This window comes from Cynara cardunculus, assembly GCF_001531365.2.
Source record: "Cynara cardunculus var. scolymus isolate 2C chromosome LG 1, CcrdV1, whole genome shotgun sequence".
Taxonomy (NCBI): Eukaryota; Viridiplantae; Streptophyta; class Magnoliopsida; order Asterales; family Asteraceae; genus Cynara; species Cynara cardunculus.
The window spans coordinates 49,184,567-49,198,193 of NC_037528.1; the positions used below are offsets into that span (position 1 = coordinate 49,184,567).

The 13,627-nt window shown below is 35.6% G+C and overlaps 1 protein-coding gene across 1 annotated transcript; it reads left to right on the forward strand.

Annotated features, from left to right (window-relative positions):
• The first annotated feature begins 8,482 nt into the window (after positions 1 to 8,482).
• On the forward strand, positions 8,483 to 11,630 carry LOC112507205. The gene is made up of 4 exons (XM_025111667.1): positions 8,483 to 8,560; positions 8,726 to 8,837; positions 9,382 to 9,855; positions 10,036 to 11,630. The coding sequence occupies exons 1-4, from the start codon at positions 8,483 to 8,485 to the stop codon at positions 11,628 to 11,630; spliced, it is 2,259 nt and encodes a 752-aa protein (XP_024967435.1).
• The last annotated feature ends 1,997 nt before the right edge of the window (positions 11,631 to 13,627 follow it).

Below are 13,627 nucleotides of genomic sequence, written 5' to 3' on the forward strand. Positions count from 1 at the left end.
CTTCGTTTTCTGTTTTCATCTCTCCATCGATCGCTCTTTCATTCAAGAACCCTAACCCTACTTCTATCGAACAATCTATTGCACGTACGAAAAGGATAATATCAACCAGGCATGGCTCCTATCGAACAATCGTCATCATCATCAGCAACGATTGGGGGGGGGGAAGAGAGCGGCTATCGTGGGGGGGGGGAGACGGCCGGCGAATGGCTGATCGACGATGGGAGGGGGGAAGACGGCGACTGGAACCGGCGATGGGAGGGGGAAGTCGTCACAACACCGTCGCGCCCTTGCCGATCGGTGTTGATTCTAGTTGCATCACTGGTGGAGGCGACCGGCGATGGAGACGGTGGAGAAGACAACCGGCGAAGCTGTGGAATGAGACGTGAAGGCGACGTGAACTCGGTGAAGGAGACGGCTGGAAGGAGAGGAGATGGGGGGGAAGGGTAGTTCTGGAAAAAACAGCCTCTGAACCATTAGGCAACCCATTAGATGCAAAATGGTTAAGAGGTAATTGTCACCATTAAGATATTCCATTTTTTTTTTTGCCAAACAACCTCTACCTCTTACCGATTAAGAGGCTTCCTCTTAATGTCACCATTAAGAGGCAAACAAACAGCCCCTTATACCCACAAACTCTTGTAGATGTGATTCATGGATAATCTGTGTTTTTTGTTATTTGTATGATTATTATTATTATTATTTATTTTAATTTCCTTTTAATTATTTATAACCGCACCCTTGTTCCCATTTATCAAGATAGAAAAAGAAAAGGAAAAATAAATATTATTTGAAAAAAAGATGAGCATCTTCATCTTCATCTTCATCTTAACATAAAAAACCATAAACCTAAAAAATTGGGATCCATTTTGAGATCTTGTAAAGTCGTGATGGTTCGCTTTAGGGATCAATTTTGAGAGAGAGGGAGGAGGTGGGAAAGGACGACGGTGGTGGTGGAGGTGGCGGCATGCCATGGTGGTGATACCGACGACGATGGTGGCGGAGGTGGTGGTGGTGGTGAGAAGGAAGGGGAAAGAATAATTGATGGAGGAGAGTAGAAAAGATGGGAAGGAAATGGGAAACTTTATAAAGAGGGAGAGGAGTGAATTACATTTTTAGTCCCTGCCATTTACCAAATCTATGCTTTTCCTTCTTCGACTTTATCAAGGCCTTTAAACGTTTTTAACAAAAATCTATTAAACTTTCTCATTTTGAATGATTAAGGTCATGAACTTTTTTGTTGAATAAATAAACCATTGAACTTTTAAAAATTGGTTATCTACATTCTTTTAACCAAAAAATCATCACCAATGTTGGCCCTTGCCACTGATCTCACTCTTTTTTATTGTTTTATGATTTTCCATATTTTTTGATATGTATATACGTGTTCCATTAAATTGTTATAAAAGAGAGAGAATCGAAATAAAAAAAAACAGATTGAAAAAGGAAGATGGATGACAGGGGCCAACGGTAGCAACAGACAATATATAGTGAAGATAACGATTGGGCGGCAAGGAATGGCGAGGAGAAGTGATGCCATTGTGTGCAAAGACTTTGAATAGCATAGGATTTGAGAACGATAAAACTGATTTACGTTTTATTTTTTTACTTTATAACATTGCTAGTACGTTACATGTAGCTTTTTTTAGGTTAAAAGAATGCAGGTGATTAATTTTTAAAAGTTCAATGGTTTATTTCTTAAAAAAATTCAGAGACTTAATCATTTAAAATAAAAAAAGTTTAACTGTTTTCCATTCATAAAAATACTAGTTGTGTACCCGCATGATGCGGCGGGAGCCGTGAATTTTAACGACTTTGAAGTTTCATTGGTTTTTATTAGAGAATATTTAACGATGTTATAAGTTGCACTTGGTCTTTACATATTAATACAATTTGAATAAATAAGAGTTACGGTTCCAATTACAGTCTATCGATGAAAGAAATTGTATGACAGTTTAAAATCCAATATATTTAAAATCCAACATATTTAAACGATTCCACAAATGTGTTTGATTTACACCAAGAGCAAAGAATCAAGAGATCGAGAGCGAGACCGAAAGTTTTAAAGCAATTGAATGAAAGAACTTTTAATAACTCATGGTAAATATCAATTTGAATATTACCTTGTGAGATGGGGAGAAGACACAGAGGTATGAGAAGGTGAAGACATGAGTGAAAGGTGTTAAAAGTATCTTGAAAACATGAAAAGAAAAGATAATAATGTGAATTGGTAACTTGTACTATGTTTTATTTTAATTATATATTAAGATATTTTAAGACTGAATGCATAAAATAGTAGTACTTAATGCATTATGAGTTGTTTTTAAGACTTTGTGCATAAATGTATAGTATTTTGAACATTAAAAATTGTTTTTAAGACTTTTGATAAATCTGGTTTATAAAGTAGTATAAATTTAAGAATTTTAATCATTTAAAATGAGATAGTTTTATTAATTTTTTTAATTTAAAATACTTAAAACCATTCAAAAAAAAACGAGAAAATTGATTAATATAAAAACATATATTTTATAATTTTCATGGAACATTTTATGGAGTCGATAAAAGAGCCAGGCCCACCCTCAACTAAAGCCCATTAGTCTGAAATCGATTCACGATGGCCAAATGGGCCCAACAAAGCCCACTTAAATTATATAGACAGATCCACAGTCGGATTCAGACGCTAAAATTTCTGTTTATCTGAAGATGATATGTGATTCGGTGGAAGTATCACACAAAAGAAAAGCTAAATTACTTAAATTACACAGGAGAGACCCGATTTCTATGGTTAGTGGCGGAATCAAAAAGTAGGTTACTGTTCCATGTTATAGAGCTCATCCTGAGGATCAATGTCGCCAATAGGATCAATTATTCGCGATTCAGTTCAATGCCACCAATGATCTTAGGTACACTCATTCACTAGAAATTACATCATGTGACCAATGGCTAGAATCCAGCTCCAATAAGACCGTACCAAGTTGCCCTGATGATCCAGTACATATATCTAACTATAATACATGGATAGTCATCCCATAAAAACTAACGCAGAAATTACATCATACAGTCGATGGCTAGAGTTCAACCAACTTGTGATTTATAGTTCAAAGCCTCCGACAACATAATATCTATTATTGGCCACAACGCGGGAACGACTGTCCCATTTAAACCAATAAAGAATGACTCCTATGGCTATGATCAATTGCATTACAGTCTAAAATTATATGATCCCAATTGAATGACAAACTCACCCAAATCATGTAATATCCAACTATGCAATAAATGCATTATACATTTAAAACTCCACATTGAACTATTAAAACCGGACAAATGTCATCAAAACTCCTTTGAGTTAAAATCAAACCAAAAGGTCTCGTAAAACACTTGGCTAAGGCCAATGTAAACCACATAAGCCAAAAAGACGTAATATTAGATTCACAACAAAACTCAGATCTAGATCTCAAAATACCCAAAAACTTATCTCCTTAAGAATCTTGTTCCAAGCTAAACCCCGCCACGAGACTTCTCCAATCACCTTAAAATCGATCTTCTAGCTGCAAAATTGCCCAAGGAGAACAAAAATCATGAAATTTTTTGTTTTCTTCCGTTCCTCCATTTTCTCCCGTTCCTCGATCGTTCTCGTTTGTTCCTCGATCGTTGTCTAAAAATCATGGTTGTTATAACTGCAACTGAGCTGTCTGATTTCTTAAAAAGCAGCATGAAGTTGAAAGATGTTGGTCATCCATATCGAGTACAAGTATTTGTTACTACCGGATCTCAAAATATGACACCATTTATTGGCTCTTGTCTTGTTGGTTCATGATGTCTTTGTTTTACGAAGAGTAGATGAACTGAAACGATCTGATTGTACTCTTCAGATCATCAGAATTCTTTGTCGCTAAATGTATAATTTTTTTACGTTTATAGTTTTATATAGCTCATGTTCTGTGATCAACTTCACGGTTTTGGCTCTGAATCTTCCTTTGTTGGTGAAAATGAAATCGTATGCGAAATGTGTGGTCATCTTGTATAATTTTCGGAAAATGGGTCATTTTTGTGGTAGGTTTCAAATCAAAAGGGTCATTTTTGTAATTATCCCTTTGATAAAACATTATGTAGATGCCAAAATTGAATTGATATCTTTAGTGGATGTGCTTCTACAATCAGACTCTTTGCCCATCACAAGTAACAAAACCAAAGAATCATACCCACAAAAATTATAAATATTAATGAAAATTTTTAAAACTTAAAACTTATAAGGAGCTAACAATTTTCACATTTTATTCATGTTGGACGAGTTGTTACAAACTCTCCGACTTAAACTCATGACGTCCTCGTCAGGTCTGCCTAAAATCTTTCTTCTTGTCATCGACAATGTGGGATTCGTCTAAGATGTTACAAACACCCCCTCTCGAGGACTCATCATACCCGATGAAGTTTGCCTCACCATCACGATGGTACAATGATTGGCTTTGATACCATCTATAACACCCTAAAAGCCCAAAGCAACAGATTGACCCAATAACTTCGAATCCAACTTAAAAACCATGGTGGAAATTATTGGTAGCCCACTGCTTAAGACTTACAATAAGCTAACAATTTTCACCTTTTATCCATGTGAGACTTTATTTTAAAAAATATTATAAGATGTATAGTTATTGCAGATACTCTATAAGAATACAATTTTTTTCTTCTAACCCGAGCTAACGTCATAATCAATAATAGTCAAATATTTTAATTCTTTTGTATTTTTTTCATTGGGACCATCATAATTTCTACGTACGCAACCTTTCATTATTGTGACTGATCGAGAAACTTCGAATCGATTAAAGGATGTGTTTGAAACCCTCATAACGTGAATCATGTTTTTGATTGCAAAGGGACGTATGATGAAATATTTATTTTGTTTCTTATATGGATTTACTCATTTAAAAATCTATTAAATTGTGATAACTTTGAGAACTTGTACGATCATCTGTGTTAGATGATACAAATTTAAAATTATAAAATAAGGAATCCAATTATTTGCTTTGAAAACGATAAAAATACATTTTATGGATGCCACTGGTGGCTAAAAGACGAGCAAAGCGAGAAAAAGTAAAGGCGGCCAATCAATAAAACAAGGGAAAGAAGCCACTCAAACATCAACCATTAATTATATATAATGGTTGATGTTTGAGTGGCGGGGCTGGTTCAAATAGAAATATAAATTATGTGAACCGATCTTGATCGTTCATTTTATCATCAAACGGTTATTATTAAATGAAATTAAATAAACAATAATTTAATTAATGTATTAATTGATATGTGTATGAACAATTGTTCAAAGAGTAAATTGGTTAAACGGTCATTATTAAATAAGTATTAAAAAATAATCAATTAATCATTAAATTAATTGGGCTGCTTATGAACAATTGTTCACAGGGTATTTTGGTAATAAATCCTCACGCATCGTGAACCCGATATTCTCCAGCCGATTTGTAACCTACGATCGATTATGAACATATTCACAACTCATGTTCACATGTCGGCCCTATGCTCGTGTGAACAACATATGTGTCTTGCAATGTAAACACTATGTTCATATGTTCATATATGTTCATATGTCGGCCCTATGTTCGTGTGAACAACATCTGTGTCTTACAATGTAAACACTATGTTTATATGGTGTGATGTTTTTCAATGTCATACCGTATGACATCGTCACGAGTTCGTGTGAACAACGATTGTGTCTTTCAATGAAAACAAGTTGTTCATATGGTGAACATATATGAACATAGATTGCAAGAGATGCACATATATGAACATTTTCAAAATCAAATATCGTTGTGCATGTGTGCAGATATGAACATAGACTGCAAGCATTTATCGTTTTCATTATTCTGATATTCTTTTACAATAGGATTCTCCATGTATCTTGGACGAAACGAAAATCTTGTACACTTAGACAACCAATTTCAATATATGTAGAACATAACTTGAAAAGAAGAACATGAACATGAAATAATAAAGAAATCAGAAAAATCTCATGATCAATTAGAGGTATCTTTTAAGATTTGTAACTCCCAATTAATTATTAGGGGGTTACAAAAAGGTTAAATTACAAAATTACCCTTATCATTAATTTATAATTTAGATTTGAACCTAAAGTGAAGAAAGAATGTGATTGATCAAGATCGGTTCACATAGTTTATACCATATGGTTGGTTTCTATTTGAACCAACCCCTCTCTCTCTCTCTCTCTCTCTATATATATATATATATATAGCTTGTTTAACCAAATTCAACCAATCATATTCCATCTTTTTTTAGGTTCACATATAACTCATATATTAATGACAAGGATAATTAAGTAATTTGTCATTTATGTAACTCCCAAATCATTAATTGGGAGTTACAAATCTAAAAATCTTAATAATTGATGATTATGTAATATTGATATTTTTTTATACATGTTCATGTTTTGTAATTTCGATTTATTCTATCCATAATGATATTGATTTTGTAATTGTTAAAGAATTTCCGATTGTAAAGATTTCGATATCGTCCGAGTAATTTAGATAAACCTATTGGAAAACAAATCGACAACAATGAGAATGAAAATGATAAAATCGTCTACGACTACAATCGGAATTCGAATTCATATGTAATTGTTAAAGAATTGTTCACAAGTGTTCATATTGTGTTCATATGTACACTAGCTGCATATCTCAACATTGGTTTGCTCCTGAATGTGTTCATAATGAAGGAACTATTGTTYACAAACTGTTCATATTGTGTTCATATGTACACTAGCTGCATATCTCAACATTGGTTTGCTCCTGAATGTGTTCATAATGAAGGAACTGTTGTTCACAAACTGTTCATATTGTGTTCATATATACACTAGCTGCATATCTCAACATTGGCTTGCTCCTGAATGTGTTCATAATAAAGAAACTATTGTTCACAAACTGTTCATATTGTGTTCATACCTGTTTTATTTATTTATTTACTTTCGTGTAGCAACTATTCTTATTATATTCATATTGTGTTCATAAATGATATATAGTCCAAGTTCATATACATGTTAATTTCTGTTCGTATTTGACACAATAGTTCATATATATGTGTGTGTGTTCATATGGTTCTTTACATTAACAAAAATAAATTAATAAAAATAATGAGATTTTTTGATTTTGTAACTCCCAATTAATGATATGGGAGTTACATAAAAATGAAAATTAACTAAATACATTTTCCCCTTTGTTCACATATGTTCTTTGAAATTGTAAATTTAAAAATTTAACTTTTTATCATGATTAATCATAACCTTTTATTGTAAGAATCAATGGCCAAGATTGGTTAATAAAGTTAACACAATAATCTTGGTTAATATTTGAACCAACCTCTATATATATATAGGTGGATTATTATACAACTTTTTATATTTCTACAACCATCACAACCAAATTATGAGCGTCCATTTGATCATTAGTGGTTACCATTTGATCGGTTGTAACTATCTTTAATTAAAAAAACAAAAAAAAATGGATGATGGATAGATGAGTTGCATCAGTTGTATAATCTAGAGGGGTTGTATTTGAATGCCCCTCTATATAGATACGGACAAATGATTATGTGAGAATAGAAGTTAAGATGATCCATGCAATTTGCTTTAGAAGGGAATTGATATGATGTATCTTATATAATTACTTGAAAATTTTGAATTTTTTTTTTGAAAATATTGCAAAAATACTGAAAAACTTGCACTATAATCAATACAAAACCATTAGAATTTTGAAAAATCAATTATATAATTAACCAAATTTGTACACTGTCTTGACCATCGCATCATAACAAGTCCTACTTGATGACGAACCCTTTTTTTCCAGGGATGCAACTTCTGGGAACCGTCCCTCATGCAACTTCCAAGTCAACTGGGAAAAGTTTTTTTTCTTTTTTTTAAGGGTGTCCGGGCCAAAGCCCGACTAATCCCCGGTAATTTTGGAGCCTAAACATGGTCCCACTTAAATGTCGCCAACACTCCCCTCCCAAGGCTCGAACTTAGGTTCATGACTATGTCATGCCCAAGCCTTTACCACTAGACTGGAAGGTCTTTGACTCAACTGGGAAAAGTTAATACAAGACTTTTGACTCTTGGAATATCTACCGTAGATTCTTTAAAATTTCTTTAAAATAGTTGAAAATAAAAAAAAATTAGAAAAAGAGAATAAACTTCATCAGTTTCTGTATTTTGGAGATTATATTACTAATAATATTATCAAAATATTCAATATATTTAATAAAATATTATTTTATTTCCTAAAGAGTTTAATCTTAATGACTCTTATTGGTTGAAAAAAAGAACCCCTCTCCTCTTACTTTCTCTATTTTAGATAAAGTTTCGAAGAATCTTTTGGAACCCAGATCAGTCAAAAATCCCCAAAATTTTCAGGTTTCTCTACTTCAAAGAATCTGTTGGAAATATTTTAAACTTAAGGTAGGGGCGATGGTGGTGACAACGGCTGTTACCGCTGTTACCACTGTCACCTTTATCCCTACCCCTACCCCCACCGCCACCGTTGTCGTCAGCACCACTCTCGCCTCCATCCAACCACCATCATTATATTTAACGAACCAAACAGACAATTTAATTTTTTTTTTGACATATTTCATTCCAAATTCCAGCCAACCAATTCCGACAGATTCTATTCTGTGAACTAAACGTTAACTTACTTCTATCATTGTATAGTTACAGAAAAAGGTTACAAGTGAAATGTTTACCAGTCAACCAAATCCAGCACAGGGTCCCCGGTTTCACCTTTTTTCCAGTGTGCAACTTCCGGGAACCTGTCAAGTCAACTGTAAGTCTCTTAAACAGCAATAAACTTTCATGGCGGCCCATGCATCTTTCAAGATTCTTTTTCCAAATTTACCCTCAAACTACAAATGATGAACTGCTGCACTTATTTCTGAGTCAAAGGATACCACTTATGTTCCATTCTTGATTCCACCAACAATAACCTTTCAGAATCTAACAGAAGCACCAACATCTGGTTTCAAGATGACTTCCATAGGTAAACTGTTCTTGATATCTTTCAATTCTGTGTCAATTAATTAAACACCTGGGATCACTTATCAAATACAGTTTGCCTTTGAAAATGTACTAATCACATGTGAATTTGAAGAGGGTCAAGCATGATTCTTGAAATAGATGAGAGCATTTTCTTCAGTAAAAGGTTCTTATAAGCAAAAAGTCGAGTGAATCACATGTATATATATATATATGTATGTATGTATGAAACATATACAGGATTGATGGTCCGTGCCTAACTGATGTGGAACTGCAACATCAATGACCTCGAATTTACATCTGATCATTGTCTTGTATTTGTAACTTCTTTCCAGCTATAGGTTTGCTTAGCCTTGGAGATCACAGAGTGTTATTTCAGATGATACCAGAGCATGTTAAGAAAACATGGAACGAATGGGCACTGCAGGGACTGGTTTTCGTTAGTGTTGCTTCACAAATCCTCTTATTTCTACTCGGAAACCTTCGGAAATATGATCAAAGAACCCGAATCAGAATCACTCTCTGGTGTTCCTACTTACTTGCAAATGCCGTTGCATTAGCAGCTCTCGGTGTCATCACCCGAACCTCCTTAGATGTATGCACCGATTCTCGTTCAAGTTCACAGGACCGGAAGCTAAACACGAGCGAGCTCATGTCGTTTTGGGCACCATTTTTCCTTCTTCACCTTGGTGGTCCGGACAGCATTACCGCCTACTCGTTAGAGGACAACGAGCTTTGGTTAAGACACTTGGTGGAACTCGTGTTTCAATTAGGGGTCGCTCTCTATATCCTCTTGTTGTCGTGGCCAGGTTGGTCTAACCTCGCTTTACTAAGAGTAGTGGTTTATGTAGCCTATTAGGTTTTTATATAACATTATCTAAAAAAAGTCTAAAAAAACAATTGGTCATATAAAATTATGTTTTCTAAAGCACTCTATTTGGACATTTAGACATTTGGCGTCTTATAAATACGATTTTGTTGTCGTGCAGGTTGTTCTAGGCTCCCGTTACTAAGCATAGTGGTTTATATAGCCGGTGTCATCAAGTGTTACGAACGTATTCAGGCTCTACGGTTAGCCAACACCGAGAATCTTCGTGACTCGATGCTTGGTTCACCTGACCCGGGTCCGAATTATCCCAAAATCGTGGAGGAGTATCAATGGAAAACGTCTCAAGGGTATGTTGTGGAGATTGAGGAAGACCATAATGCCCCTCGTCCAGCAAATGATCATTCATATCCCGAAGGTGGAGGTAAGGTGATATCTGAAGCTTATAATCAATTCCAAACATTCAAGCGGCTTTTCGTCGATCTCATTCTCACGTTTGAAGATCGAGATAACAGTCGACCGTACTTCCGCTATCTAAAATCCGGGAAAGCTTTTGAGGTTGTTGAGATTGAACTTGGATTCGCATACGATTTGTTTTATACCAAGGCAAACGTGGTCTATACGTTTTCCGGGCTCATACTTCGATTCACGAGTGTTGTTCTTGCTGTTACAGTACTCGTGGGGTTCGGTTTTCTTTGTGATATTGACTATTACAGACCGATCGACATTGGCATAACTTACCTGTTGATTGCAACCACGATCCTAATGGAAATCTTTGCAGCTATAACTATGTTGCGCTCCGACTGGACCGATCATTGGCTGAGTCAACACAAACACACTCGTGACTTCCTCATATTCCCGTTCTTGAAGCAGCCAACGAAACTCCGATGGTCCAATACCATCACGCAATTAGACTTAATAAGTCTCGCCCTTGAGGAAAAGCCCGCACGATTCTTGAAAGTCGAAAAATTCTTTGGGGTTGATAAGTATCGAGTAACGCATCGTTATAAGACTTACAGCAAAGTTTCTGACAATCTAAAACATCTGATTTACACTCAATTTCACGAGTTCATGGATTCTACCTCCGATCCGAAAGCGTTATGTAGTCACAAAGGTAGTTTTTCGCTCCGCAAGAATGAGTGCGACGAGCTTCTATGGAGTATCACAGAAGTGGAATTCGATCAAAGCATTCTTATATGGCATATTGCTACCACTCTTTGCTATTACTTGGATCCTGACGATAAAGATCAGGATGATCTCATGGATGTCTGTATAGAAAGCAAGCACATATCTGACTATCTGTTACATCTTCTCATGACGTACCCCAATATGTTGCCGATAGGTATCGGGATGATCCGGTGTCGTGACACTTGTGCCGAAGCCACACGCTTCTTCAAAGAAAAGGGAATTATCGAAAAGGTCGATGCCTGCCGAAAGTTACTTGAAGTTGATTGTACCAAATTGTCGCCCAGTCAAGTGAAGGGAGATAGATCCAAAGCTGTGTTGTTTTATGGTTGCAGACTCGCATCAACTTTGAGAAAGATGGGAAGAAAACGGATGTGGAAAGTCGTGAGTCAAGTATGGATCGAGATTCTAGTTTACGCTGCTACTCACTGCCGAGGGGTGCACCATCAGCAGCAGCTTCGAAAAGGGGGCGAGTTTTTGACTCATGTTTGGCTKTTGATGGCTCMWTTGGGCATCASAGAGCARTTCYAGGTGYATCAAGGCCATGCTCGAGCTYGGTTCAATGTMACGTAGGTGACYAGTTTAGGCATCATCATTCTTTTGAACTGGTATTTTTGTCTCTTGAGACAAAGGTAAGGTTGATGCGAGTCTGCAATGATAGAATAATTAACGGGATTGACATTTTTTATAAACCTTTGGGTGTCGGGGCAAGCTTGTGAGTACCTTGACTAATCTCATAGGATCCTAAAGTTAAAAGCCTGGAAAACCTCAAGGAACTCAAATTAGTGACCAATTGGAAATAAGCCTAATATCTTAGAGTTTGAGCTACCCTAAAAGGTTATTTCATCTCAAACTTGTTAAGCACAATTGTTGATCAATGATCTATGAACCATGAAGGCTTTTTGAGAGATAACTATGAATCGCTTGGCATTCACCTACATGATTACATAGTTCCAAAATCATGAATTTGTATAGTAAAGACTAGTTGGGTACCCATACAATCTAGCAGGATGTAAAACGATTTAACTTACATTTTTATACTAAATAAGAAGAGAATAAAAAAGAAAAATTATAAAACACTTAGGTATCCTTGATTGAAGGGATTTGAAACCAAAGCCTGGGATTCTTTCATAGGCATGAAGCCCACTACAAGTTTTGTTGCTCGACCTATGTGCAACATGCTTTAAGCCAAAAATTCTCAACAAACCTAACTTTTAATGCATTAGTGATTTGCACTTGGTACTTAATAAATATCATACTCTTGGAGTTCAGAAGTTTTACCTTGATGTTTTATAATATAGCATAGATTATGTATTTGAGAGTCAGAGGGTTAAGTTGGAAGGAAGCCTTTCTATTGCATATTTGCATAAAGACTTTCATTTTATCTGTGATATGCGCGACTCCTGAAAGACAACGTCCGATATATCGTCCAACATGATCTGATGATAGGTCTTCGTGATCATCCTCATTTCTGCAACTTCCAACTTCCAACTTCCTCTCATGTGTCTTCCTCCTTGCCCAACACTACGATCCATACAACATAACTGGTCTATGGCTACCTATAGAATTTCCCTTTCAGTGTATCGGATCTTTCTTGTTGCACAAGACCTCTGTGGCAACTCTCCACTTTAACCATCTGATCTTCATGTGACATGTTATGTCATCCTAGACCTCTCTCCTCCTAAATCATGTAGCCTAGATCACTTAAACATGTCCCTTCAGGGTATCATTTGGTCCCCCCCCAACGTTGACCTCTACCTTGTAGTCTCACCAACCGAGGTCAGGACACATGTTTTTGCTACCCCAGATCATTTTCAAACCACAAAATTTGGACTGTTGCCCACTATTTTAAACTAAAGTCAAACTCTTTTTACATTGTTGACTCGATCAAAGCATCTCATTGTGGTATGTATTATATTCATGACCAACAATATAGCACCAAAGGGCCTTTGACCTAGCGGTATGTGAGTCTTTGGCCTTCTAGGAGGTCAAGGGTTCAAACCTCACCAAAGGTGAGGAGGGTGTGTGAGTTTATTTGTTCTATTTGCCGTATATAAATATTATATACTTCAAAAAAAGAACTATATAGTATGCATTAGTTGTTGCAACTTATAATATCCACCAATATAATATAGGGGAAATCTAAAGATACCATCAAACTTACCTATCCTTCTTTTTTTTGAAGGCAGAGAATGTATTATCAGGAAAAAGAATATCAATTACTGCATATGTTTTTCCACAAGAATAAGAATAAGCTTCAAAATAAAATTGATGGCAGCTATAATTTGCCCTTTTGTTATGCACTATCATGGAGAAGACAATAAAATACCTACGAAACAAGCTTCATGGTCTTTCTCAGCAAAATTAACGAGACAAAGGGATTAGTAATTATAAGAAAAAGATTCACCTTTTCAATGTTTCTGTGGACATCTCCATCCATGCTGCAATCATACCATGCTGTCACCTATGCCATCAACTTTCTCCTGATTGACATTTCAAAAACGATAAGCAGCTTAAACTTTATGATAAATTTAACAATCAAACAAAACCATATGAACCTAGTATATCCA